The 12,905-nt window shown below is 44.9% G+C and overlaps 1 protein-coding gene across 2 annotated transcripts; it reads left to right on the top strand.

Annotated features, from left to right (window-relative positions):
* The first annotated feature begins 2,704 nt into the window (after positions 1–2,704).
* LOC121546701 (sterile alpha motif domain-containing protein 10-like) lies at positions 2,705–11,014 on the top strand. Of its 2 annotated transcripts, none has more exons than XM_041857934.1 (5): positions 2,705–3,439; positions 7,837–8,012; positions 9,709–9,877; positions 10,179–10,319; positions 10,425–11,014. In XM_041857934.1, the coding sequence occupies exons 1-5, from the start codon at positions 3,427–3,429 to the stop codon at positions 10,448–10,450; spliced, it is 525 nt and encodes a 174-aa protein (XP_041713868.1). In that variant the 5' UTR covers positions 2,705–3,426; the 3' UTR covers positions 10,451–11,014. The 2 variants fall into 2 exon arrangements, with proteins under 2 accessions (XP_041713868.1, XP_041713867.1); XM_041857933.1 differs by having other exon boundaries at positions 7,834–8,012.
* Positions 11,015–12,905: the final 1,891 nt, after the last annotated feature.

Raw genomic sequence — 12,905 nt, 5'->3', positions numbered from 1 at the left:
CTTGATATTAAACATGTTTAAAATGCGCAATGTTGAAGTGGTAGAATGGACAAACTATCATAGAGGTCTTATAACCTATTCCATTCTACAGGTAAACAAACATGCTTGTCTGTTATTTCCATATAGGTAATGTAACTATTTGAAAAAAATAACAAAATTAAGCCTATTATTAAATTGGTGAAATCATTTAATTGAGCTTTTATTTGTATTACTATTTTTATTCACATAGCTACTTACTTTTTCTATTATTGTTGCGTTGTTGAGATTTTAACCTGCAAGTAAGCATTTTATTGCACTGTGTACTCCATGTATGTCATGTGTATATGACAAATAAACAAACTTGAACTTGAACTTAGAAGGGAAGGGGGACGGCAGCCAGAAAGAGTGAGGAAAAGATGGCCAGCCTTGTGGTTAGATTGTGAAAAATACTGAAAATACATGGGCCCTTAAGTTATGTCTTCAAAGGTTATCTAATCTAAAAATCTGCCATTAGCTGGTACAACTGACGAAATGAAATTAATCATAGAGGTCTTATAACTTACTCCATTCTACAGGAAAACTTGTTTTTGGCTCATGTCTCTTTATATTCATATAGACTAGGGGCTATGTAGCTTTTTACCTGTCATGCTATGAGTTGTGTTGCTCTGTTATGCAGACACATTAATTTGTCTTTACAGTTGAGTTGCCCTGGTCGTGTCAGAATACAGTAACTTAAAAGAGCAACTGCCCGTAAAAAACAATTTTTCATTTAGAAAATAGCCTATGTGGCATTGATATGACTGGCATTGATATGACTCAGAAAATAGGAGAATTCTGGTTATAAAGTAAGTCTTGTCCAAAACTGAGTTCCTTGAGACTTGTGGTCGTGACTACATCACAACGTAAATAATGGTTGGGTTTGTTTCAATCATGCCCACATGCCCACAGCTGGCAGTACACAAGTAATCATCAATTCGGAGTGTAGCTACATGTGACCCAATTGTAATGCCTGTGGTAAATTTGGATTGACTTTGGATATCCCTATTGAGCTTGTTAGGGACCATCGGTAAATTATACAATGTACATGGGAAAATATGTACAAATTCCAATAGCTCCAAATTTCAATGACTCAAAGACCTCAAACCAACTATAAATTGTAGAAATTCATACACAAATATTGAAAGCATTTAATGAGACAACTAAAATAAAACTAAAACATTGTCACATTTACATTGTGTAATTTATTGACGGTCCCTAACCAGCCCCAGAGATAGGCTATCCAAAGTCAAAGTCAGGTTGCACACCAGCTGGCTGTAGCTAATTGGCAAAATGATTTGGCTAACTCTTCCCACTGGCAACACACACACTAGACACCCACATCAAACCACACCCAGAAACCAACTTTTGTTTGAATTCAGTCATGGCAGCTAGTATTTCTTAATGAACCAAATCTAAAACGAGGCCAAATCAGGAAGTGCAGTCGCCCTTTAAAACTAACTAATGACATGTTGTACCTCTACCTTGCTACCTTGCAGATGAAGAGGAGGACAGATGAGACCAGTGGAGCACTTAGAACAGCAGCAGCCAGGAGCAACTGGTAGGGAAGAGGATGATTTCGGTGACCCAGACACAGGCCCGAAACAAGTTAAGCTATCCCAGTATCCCCTTGACCATTTTGGATTGAAAAACTAAAGAGACACACCAGACAAGACACAGAGAACGCAACAGAAGAGTAGATGATGGAGAGAGACACCAGACAAGACACAGAGATAGCAACAGAAAAGTAGGATGTGATGGAGAGGCACCAGATAAGACCAGACAAGAAACAGAGACCGGAACAGAATAATAGGTGATGGAGAGAGACACACCAGACAAGACACAGAGACAGCAACAGAAGAATAGGATATGATGGAGAGACACAAGACAAGACACAGAGACAGCAACAGAAGAATATGATGGAAAGAGACACCAGAAGAACAGAACAGGCCATAACAGAAGAGTTTAGACAAAGGAGACATTAACAAACAAGAACATGAAACAGCAACAGACAAGACACAGACAACAACAGACAAGTGACAGAAGAGATGGAGAGAGAACAGAGGTGGGTTGAGCACACGGTAGACTGTATCACTTCAAGCTGCTCTATAGATTCTAATTAGTTGTATTTATTTGCACAAATAATAACAGGTGAAATACAGACAGTGAACAAGTAAAACATGGTTTACAAAGAATTTGCAGGTGAGGTGAAAAGGCCAGTGAAATGACTATTAAAACCATTTTTTACAACCAGGACAGGACGAGAGAGGAGGGTAGACAAAAGAGAACTCCACATAGAAAACTGAAGTTGTTAAAATGTATGGAGGCTTTTGGCAATACGCTATAGATGTATGTGTTTCAGAGTAGAGAGAGTTCCAGGGTAGAGAGACTCACAGTAGCTACTGTAATTGAGTACTGGCAGTGTCTGCTGTGGCAGGAGGGAAGGTGCAAGTTACCTGAAAAGATCTAGTCTCTCAATGTTCTAATCTCTCAATGTTCTTCTCAAAATTCATGCATTTAGCTGTTGAAATTCCTTCTTTTTTTGCCGGGGGAGGATGCACCAGGACCACCCTACTGGCTTTGGGCTAAGCCCCCAATGTTTTAAAATCCTAGAAATGCCCCTGGGTTTCCACCTGGGCTTTATAGCTCTGCGGCTCCATCACAGAACATGCCATATTGGGAGCCAGCAAGCTCTGGCTCCATTGGGCATGGGGATTCCTTATGCTGAATGTTCTCTATTCTATTTTATTTCTTGCGCTGGCTTTTCATCAGCCCGTTTTCAGTAGCTCTCCACTGGCTGCGCTAATTACAGGGCTCCTGGCAGCACTGAGTCCGCTTATTCTGGCTCTTGAGAAAAAGCAGTGCGCCTGATTCTCACGACGAGATAAACCACACACACAGTTCCGCACTGAAAGAACCAGTCAGCCAACTTCATTGGGACATTCCGCATCGAAAGAGACTCATAACGTCACCCAGGACAGGACACTATGAGCAGCACCATCTGATTAGATGTTGCTCAAGAGCGCATCCCTATTATGGATGTATTTTTTTTTTTTTTTTTTACTTACGCTACAGTGAAATGCTTCGTGTCAATTTAGGCAGTTGGCAGCCTGTTCCATGTGGTTATTCCTCACCTCACCACTTCATATAACCCGGGAACTCACGAGATGAATAGTTGTTCACTGGCAGTGGCACCTGAGCGACAATAAAGAGCAGCTAACTTGCGCTTCTGCGGTCCTGTTCAAGTAGGCTATAATTGGTTGCCCAAACTGTCAAGTTTGGCGGAAAGGTATTGGCTGTAGCAGAACGGAGAGGTGAGGAGAACGCAAACCGAGGATTACCGGTCGGTCAGCGGTTACTGGAGAGGATGGGATACTTTTAGTAGCGCACTCACGGGAAAGGAGACAAGCCATGGCTGTGGACGGTAATAGAGATCCAATAGTTTGCATGCGGACATCTCAATAATCATCCCCCATCTTCTCCTCTAATAGCCTTTATTTTGTCGGTAACTAGGCCTATTAACTACAGGCTATTCGGTGTGCAGGCTAAGTGAAACAACTGTACAGAATAAGTTTTGCTGAATTTGCATGACCGGTTTCCCATCTTATTTGCTTAGGCTTCAGCATTCAGTTGGAATTTTGCAGCCCAAAAAGAAACCGCTGAAATGGACAGCGACTTTAGGGTGACAGAGTGACGAGTGACCACATAGCCAATTTCTTTAAAGTAGTAGCCTATTTTGATCACTTATGACTCAGTCTTTCAGTGAAATTGAATTAGATTGGGTAAATTTCTTCAAACACTTCTAAGTAGCATAATTAAGTGCTAAGCTTATTGGTGGAAATACACTACATGACCAAAAGTATGTGGAAACCTGCTCGTCGAACATCTAATTCCAAAATCATGTGCATTAATATGGAGTTGGTCCCCCCTTTGCTGCTATAACAGCGTTGATGTTTGGCGATTAGGCCTGGCTCACGGTCGGCGTTCCAATTCATCCCAAAGGTATTCGATGGGGTTGAGGTCAGGGCTCTGTGCAGGCCAGTCAACTTCTTCCACACCGATCTCGACAAACCATTTCTGTATGTACCTCGCTTTGTGCATTGGGGCATTGTCATGCTGAAACAGGAAAGGGCCTTCCCCAAACTGTTGCCACAACGTTGGAAGCACAGAATCGTCTAGGATGTCATTGTATGCTGTAGCGTTAATATTTCCCTTCATTGGAACTAAGGGACCTAGCCCGAACCATGAAAAACAGCCCCAGACCATTATTCCTCCTCCACCAAACTTTACAGTTGGCACTGGGGCAGGTAGCGTTCTCCTGGCATCCGACAAAACCCAGATTCGTCCATCGGACTGCCAGATGGTGAAGCGTGATTCATCACTCCAGAGAACGCGTTTCCACTTCTCCAGAGTCCAATGGCAGCGAGCTTTACACCACTCCAGCCGATGCTTGGCATTGCGCATGGTGATCTTAGGCTTGTATGCGGCAGCTCAGCCATGGAAACCCATTTTTGTGCTGACGTTGCTTCCAGAGGCAGTTTGGAACTCGGTAGTGAGTGTTGCAACCGAGGACAGACAAATTTTACTCGCTACGGCGGTCCTGTTCTGTGAGCTTGTGTGGCCTACCACTTCACGGCTGAGTCGTTGTTGCTCCTAGACGTTTCCACTTCACATTAACAGCACTTACAGTTGACCAGGGCAGCTCTAGCAGGGCAGAAAGTTGACGAACTGACTTATTGGAAAGGTGGCATTGTATGACGGTACCACGTTGAATGTCACTGAGCTCTTCAGTAAGGCCATTCTACTGCCACTGTTTGTCTATGGAGATTGCATGGCAGTGTACTCGATTTTATACACCTGTCAGCAACGGGTGTGGCTGAAATAGCCGAATCCACCAACTTAAAGGGGTGTCCACATACTTTTGTATACATAGTGTAAGTGTAGGCCTATTATTAAAGTGACTAGAAAGTGGCTTATAAAGACATATACACATATGCCCCATGCTGAAGAGGTTTGATTTAAAAGGGTTGTGTTCATTATGACAATGTTCTTCACCAGTGACATTGGTATGGCTTGGGTTGATAACAAGAGCTGCCTTTGCAGATCCCGGCTCTGTTGGGGGTCTGGGATAAGGGAGATGCTGAATGATGCAGAGGAGGGGCACAAGCAAGAGGACCAAAAACGCACCCTTTCATCTCCTCTACTGTCTCTTATTCTGGCCTCATTTCTATTAAACCTTCTGTGTCAATTAGAGAAGATACATTTTAATGAGCATCACACACATGCACGCACACATGCACACACTCTGACAGATACACCACACACACCCTGCTCAAAACATCGCCTCCAACACAGCCAGAAAAGCAACCCAATCTGGCACAGAATCAGTAATGACCTGTGGCTGGTTGCCAGGTTCTTTTTCAGTAATGGTGTGCTTACTCTAGCTAGCACCTTTCCCCTTCATTATGGTACTGAAGAGACACCTGCTGCCTGCAGAGTGGGATAGGGTGTGTGTCTGCTAGTAGTTTACCATAATGATGAGCGAATGGCACATCTGTCGAATATACGTCCTATATGATTTATATGCAGTAGTCATATGAAGTTGCCATAATTCCCTGGGAGCTATCTGGGTAAAACAACAGCTTGTAACGACTCAGTTTACCGGCTCAGGTATTATAACACCTGCCTGGGCTGCCTGGGGAAAGAAACCTAGTAATGATGGTTGAGATCATCTCTCAATGAGAAGGCACCCATTTTAAAGTCCTTTGGCACACGCAGGGTTGGGTAGGTTACTTTCTAAATGTGATCCGTTACAGTTACTAGTTACCTGTCCAAAATTGTAATCAGTAATGTAACTTTTGGATTACTTACCCTTAAGAGGCTGTCACGCCCTGACTCTAGGGATTTGTATTGGTTGAGTCAGGGTGTGTATTTTCTGTGTTGGGTTTGTCTATGTTAGTTTCTATATCGTTTAGATCTATGTTGGCCAGGGTGGTTCCCAATCAGAGGCAGCTGTAGCTCATTGTCTCTGATTGGGGACCATACTTAGGTAGCCTGTTGGCACTAGTGGGGTGTGGGATCTTGTTCCGTGTGAGGTATGTTATTTGTCTACCTTGGACTTCACGTTTCGTTTGTTGTTTTGTCGTGTGTTTAGTCGTCAATAAACATGAATGCATATCACGCTGCACCTTGGTCCGTCTCGTCCGTAAACGATCGTGACAGAAGATCCCACCAATCCTGGATCAAGCAGCGTGACGAGGAGAGAGGATGGACTTGGGAGGAGATGAGCGAGAGTCTGGCAAGAGGGATGGAGGCCATGATCACGGGGGAGAGACAAGCCCAAACATTTTTTAGGGGGGGGCTCACGCCGTGGACGACGAGGCAGCAGGAGGCCGCGATAGAGCGGTTCAGCCATTTAGCAGAGGAGGCCGCCAGATTAAGGGGGTCATTGGTTCAGAGGGAACAGAAGGAAAGTGTAGAGGCACGGCGAGAGGAGCTGGTTAGGCAGCAGAAGGAGCGGGGGTTAATGAAGGAACCCAGTCCCGCTCCTCGCACCAATCAAGTGGTGCGTGTCGCCAGTCCGGTCCGGCCCGTTCCTGATTCCCGCACTAAGCCAGTGGTGGGTGTTCCCAGTATGGTTCGGCCCGTTCCTGCTCCTCGCATCAAGCCAGTGGTGCGCATCGCCAGCCCGGTCCGGCCTGTTCCTGTCCCTCGCACCAAGTCAGTGGTGCGCGTCGCCAGCCCGGCCCGGCCTGTTCCTGCCCCGTGCACCAAGCCAGTGGTGCGCGTCGCCAGCCCGGTCCGACATGTTCCTGTCCCTCGCACCAAGCCAGTGGTGCGCGTCGCCAGCCCGGCCCGGCCTGGCCTGTTCCTGCTCCCCGCACCAGGCCAGTGGTGCGCGTCGCCAGTCCGGTACGGCCCGTTCCTACTCCCCGCACCAAGCCAGTGGTGCGCGTCGTCAGCCCAGTCCGGCCCGTTCCTGCTCCCCGCACCAAGCCAGGGGTGCGCGTCGTCAGCCCAGTCCGGCCCGTTCCTGCTCCCCGCACCAAACCAGTGGTGCGTGTGTCCAGTCCGGCACGGCCCGTGCCTGTTCCACCGGTGCCTGGTCCAGCTCCGGTCAGCGGCTCCACACCGGAGCCAGAGCAATCCGCTCCACCGGGGTCCAGTCCAGCTCCGGCCAGCGGCTCCACTCCGGAGCGCCCACCCGGCCCCTACCCTGTTAGGTTTATGTGGTGCGGTCGGAGTCCGCACCTTTGGGGGGGGGGGTACTGTCACGCCCTGACTCTAGGGACTTGTATTGGTTGAGTCAGGGTGTGTATTTTCTGTGTTGGGTTTGTCTATGTTAGTTTCTAGATCGTTTAGATCTATGTTGGCCAGGGTGGTTCCCAATCAGAGGCAGCTGTAGCTCGTTGTCTCTGATTGGGGACCATACTTAGGTAGCCTGTTGGCACTAGTGGGGTGTGGGATCTTGTTCCGTGTGAGGTATGTTATTTGTCTACCTTGGACTTCGTTTCGTTTGTTGTTTTGTCGTGTGTTTAGTCGTCAATAAACATGAATGCATATCACGCTGCGCCTTGGTCCGTCTCGTCCGGAAACGATCGTGACAGAGGCATTAGATTTTTGCTGGTAACGTAACTGATTACATATTTTTTAATTTTTTATTATGTAATCAGTTACTCCCCAGCCCTAGGATATTTTTCCAGATCTCACATGCCTTTTTAGTGCAAATTACAGACATTGAGGGTGTTTCAAATGCCTGTGTGTAGGCTACTAGCACTGTTCACTGGAATCAATTCTCTCTCTTTTCTTATCTTCTAGCAGCCTCCAGTTTCAGTTTCTGCCGGCCTGCTGTGGAGTATAGGGCACTGCCTGAGGACTTCAAGCACTTGAGTCGACAGACGGGAGGGAACCTTACCTGGCATGACGGGCGTGGTCAGAAAACAGCAGGGGGCCGGACAGTGAAGCTGCTCCAACAGCCTGGGACAGAGAGCTATCAGGTAGAGTACCTCAACCACTCTGGATCTATGTGTGAAATCAAATCAACTCACATTTGATTGGTTGCATCCACCCCATCTCTAATCGTTGTAGGCCTATTCTAGATGCACATGCAAATAAGAAAAGGAAAGAGCTTCATAGGTTTTCATTCATCTCAGATCAGTCTAAGAAAGCCTTTGTTTTCCACTATTAATTGATGTGTATGTAAGCTTCTCTCTAGCCCTCTGTCATATACCAACACAAAGGCTTCTCTCTTCTCAAAGATCAAATATTTCAAAAATAATCTGACAAATGCAATGGACTATCTGGTGACCATCCATTGTTCCAACATGAGCAGCACTTTGTTTGTGGAGAATGGAAGATGCTGTTAACCCAGAGGGCTATGAGGCACTCAGCTGGTCCAACGTTTTAGAATGGATTTAAATAGAACTACTGGCCTTCCTATGTGCAGAAGCACCAGCACTTGTCTTTGGACTGAGAGCGAAAAGGGGCAATATACCGTATGACATCTAATGGCTGTAGTGAACCTTACAGTATGTGCTCTTAAATATATGTTTTATAACAAAGCATTTCTATCTATTTCAATTAATGGTATCTGATATAATATGGTATCCCCTTCATGTGGTATTACAGCACAATTAACCTTTTGTGTTCTAAATTTACTTTTAAATCTCAATTTCGACATGCCTGGTTTTTGACCAATTCATGAATAATTCTCTGCTATACATTGGGGTTTCCGAGTCCCCTACAAATTCTGGTTGATGACAGAGACCGTTTTTCAGTCCCGTTGCATGTATGCATGCATAGGCTTCATTCTTTGTGTCTTTCAAGATCAATGCAATGTGTTACAGAATCTTGTATCATGAATGTCCGTGCTGAAAAATGCAGGGAGAGAGCTTGTTTGTTTTTGTTGTTTGCTGGGGGGGTGTAAGCACTAGCATGTTGAGTTCCAACCTTTTGAACTTTACGTGGGGCTGCCCTACTCTGGAGAAGAAGAGAAGGCAGGAGAGAACACTGCATTCATTGATTTTAAAAGTGAATGAATGATCAAGGGCTTCATTTGATTAGTCACCCACATCCTGCTCAGATTCCAAAGGAAGGAATTTGGTATTTGGATAAGACTGACCCACATGTTCCCTGGTCTTCGGGTTTCAGATGTATGTATGCGTTTGATCTGCAGGGGGACCCTTTCATATGATAGTCCTCATTAGTAATGGGTTTAGTGTGTATGTATGCCAAAATGAGAGCAATGACACCCTGCTGCTTGGAGTGTGTGTGTGTGTCCGTGTGTGTGTCTGTGTGTACTCTTTTGTCAGAAGTGCAGTGGTTGCAGAGATAAGGTAGTATGTGACCATAAATAAAGGAAGGGAAAGTCACTCACATCACTATATTCTTGGGAACTGCATTGACATGCATCATATCTGTGTGGCTAACATCATGAAAGTGGTCCATGGTGACCTACAGAATTAACATTAAGTAAGGAAGGATCTCTGGGTGTCTGAACAGATTCCTTGATGGATGTGCTTATGTCTGACTGAAGTTGTGGAGTGGTCATCCCTTGGGGTACTCAAGGTTAAAACACTGCACATACTGTACATATAAGGGGTAGCGGGACTGAGAGATAATGCAAGCAGTAGAGGGCCATTACGGAAATATGCTGAACTTTTCTCCTCTACTGTGTGCGTGCTCATGTTTCAGCGTTGTTCAGGTGACTTCTATGGAATCTACCACACCAGCCCCACCCAGCCCAGTCTGATCCGACCTGTGGTGTTATGGACTCAACAGGACGTCTGCCGATGGTTGAAGAAACACTGTCCTCACAACTACCTGACCTACGTCGAAGCCTTCTCTCATCACGCCATCACAGGTATCAACCAGGACAAGTGCACTACCACGAAAATCATCATTTACAATCATAAAATGAGAGTGGAATACAGTTGACGTGAGTGGCTGGCAGAGTAGTGTCAGTTGAATCAATATGCTTGTTGTGATACTCTTTACCCTTCACGCCATCACAGGTATCAACTAGTACACATGTACTAGCACAAAAAACATAATTCATAATAATGGAATGTGAGTAGAATACACAATACAGTGGGTGTGGATGAGTAGTAACAGTTGAATTGCTAAGCTTTTAATGGCAGCCTCCTCTCTCTGTTCCATGTCAGGCCGTGCTCTGTTTCGTCTGAATGGAGAGAAGTTGGAGAGGATGGGCTTGGTGCAGGAGACACTGAGGCAGGAGCTCCTACATCAGGTGCTTCAACTGCAGGTGCAAGAGGAGGAACGTAACCTGCAGCTCCTTAGCAGAGGTGAACACTGAGTTTTATTTTTGTGAGTGTGTGTAAAATGACTGGTAACGTTTGGATGCAATTCTATCGGTTACTGTTTTTTCCTCTCCTTTTTTATTTTCCTAGGTGGCTCTTTTGGGAATCTGTCGTAACATGGAGATTACTTTCCTAACTGGACTGTTTACAGTGAACACTGAAAAAACATATAGAGCACTTCAACTGTGTGCATGCAGGGAGACTACTGTACAACGGTCAGAAATCAGGACTGCAATATGAACCACATGGAAACCATGAACTTTAACAAGGACACATGGGATGATCACATGCAGCATCAAACGCAGACAGAAAAGGAAGGGGAGTACAGGACAATCAATAGAGCACAGCCCCAAGTTTAGAAAGTTGGGTATCTGTTTTCCATCAACCAAAGGGACAGACTATTTCAGTTCCATCTGTTTGGACTGAAATCAAAGATCATGATTATAGACTCTGTCAGGATTGGTTGTTGGTGGTTGTCTTGTAGCCCATTTTTATGTTATTCTATGTTTTATCCTAACAGTTGCAAGGTTGTGAATGATTCATGTTTGTCTCACTGTTCCTTTAGAAGTATCCTATAGATAGAATACTCTGATCTAGGATTTATTTATGAATGCACTCTAATCCGGGTTTTCAATGGGTTTATTTGAATAGATTTTTGTGAGATACATTATTGGGTAAAGGCTCCTTATTTCTGACAAATAAAATGTATTATGTCATTTACACTGGCCTACATGGTTTTTGTGTGTCATTTGACTCCAGTCCACTGCTGGTGGACCGTGGAGATAAACTACGTTACCCACAATCCTCATCTAAGATGACAGTATCCCTACTGAATGCCAGTGGAGGCTCCACAGAGGAGGAAGGGGAGAACCATCCTCTGTGAATTTCATAAAAATATTGAAACATTTAAAAAGTTATCCTTTTTAGATAAAACTATATCAAAAATATTCACGTCACCAAATAATTAAAACACACTGTTTTGCAATGAAGGTCTACGGTAGCCTCAACAGCACTCTGTAGGTTAGCACCATGGTGTAGCCTGAGGACAGCTAGTTTTCATCCTCCTCTGGGTACATTGACTTCAAAACAAAATCTAGGAGGCTCATGGTTCTCACCCCCTTCCATAGACTTACACAGTAAGAATGTCATCCAACCTATCAGAGCTCTTGCAGAATGAACTGACATGTTGTCCACCCAATCAAAGGATCAGATAATAAATATAGAACTGAAAGCATAAGCTACAGCTAGCAAGCACTGCAGTGCATAAAATGTGGTAAGTAGTTAACTCAAAGAGAAAGACAATAGTTGAACAGTGAAATAATTTCTTTAAAAATGAAGGAGAAGCGAGAGAGAGCTATATTTCGTAGTATTTTTATTTCACTTTTACTTTCACTTAGCTAGCGAATATAGTTTAGCCTACTCAAACACCCGGCTCAAAGAGAGAGGGATGCTATGTTAGCTAGCTGGCTATGGCTATTCAACACTGGAACTCCCGAGTGGCGCAGTGGTCTAAGGCACTGCATCGCAGTGCTAGCTGTGCCACTAGAGATCCTGGTTCGAATCCAGGCTCTGCTGTAGCCGGCCGCAACCGGGAGACCAATGGGGCGGCGCACAATTGGCCCAGCGTCGTCCAGGGTAGGGGAGGGAATGGCCGGCAGGGAGGTAGCTCAGTTGGTAGAGCATGGCGTTTGCAACGCCAGGGTTGTGGGTTCGATTCCCATGGGGTATGAAAATCAAAAATAATAATGTATGCACTAACTGTAAGTCGCTCTGGATAAGAGCGTCTGCTAAATGACGTAAATGTAACTCTTCCAAGTCAAGGCTTTTGGTTTTATTAATTTATTGCCAACGGGGCCCGCCGGTGTTACTGCTAAACTGCTTTCTGACTGTACACTGTACTGCATGATTGTAGTGGGTTAACTAACGCGTTAGTTCTAGTAGCTATGTTGACTATGACGTTAGCTAATATGGTGACAACAATGTAGGCTGTGTGTAGCGGTTAGTGGTTATGATACAAATGTTTGGTTTGGAAAGGTTTTTCCCCTGGTCACAGACAGCTGGTGTGTTGTGCACTGAAGTCCACAAATGAAGGGAAAAAGTGAGAGGAGGAGAGTGTGTAGATGTGAGAAGGAAATATAGAACGAGTAAAATGATCATGCTGTTTGTATGTGGCTGCTATGAAAGTGAACTTTGTTTGCTTGTGATCAGCCGATTCTGTTAAATGGAAGCAAACTGAACTAAACGGGGATAAACATACCTGAATTTGTCCAATAGAAATGATCGTTTGCAACTGTTGGACTAATGATTACACCCTAGATCAGCTAGATGCAGTCAAGAGTGTGCAAGGAAGATTTGAATGTGTGACTGTCTGTCACCTTGATTACTCAATTTTCTCTCTCTACCTGTGCACCTACAGTACCAGTCAAAAGTTTGGACACACCTACTCATTCCAGGGTTTTCTTTATTTTCTACCAAGAAGGAGTGTGATGGAGTGCTACATCAGATGACCTGGCCTCCACAATCCCCAGACCTCAACCCAATTGAGATGGTTTGGGATGAGTCGGACCGCAG

This window comes from Coregonus clupeaformis, chromosome 30 (genome assembly GCF_020615455.1).
Source record: "Coregonus clupeaformis isolate EN_2021a chromosome 30, ASM2061545v1, whole genome shotgun sequence".
NCBI classification, from domain to species: Eukaryota; Metazoa; Chordata; class Actinopteri; order Salmoniformes; family Salmonidae; genus Coregonus; species Coregonus clupeaformis.
This window is presented reverse-complemented; position numbering and strand designations above follow the sequence as displayed.

Bases quoted from the DNA above. Each gene is read 5' to 3' on its own strand.
- LOC121546701 (XM_041857933.1), top strand. The intron at 8,013-9,708 runs GTAGAGTACCTC...CTCATGTTTCAG, and splicing joins CTGGGACAGAGAGCTATCAG to CGTTGTTCAGGTGACTTCTA. The intron at 10,320-10,424 runs GTGAACACTGAG...TTATTTTCCTAG, and splicing joins CCTGCAGCTCCTTAGCAGAG to GTGGCTCTTTTGGGAATCTG.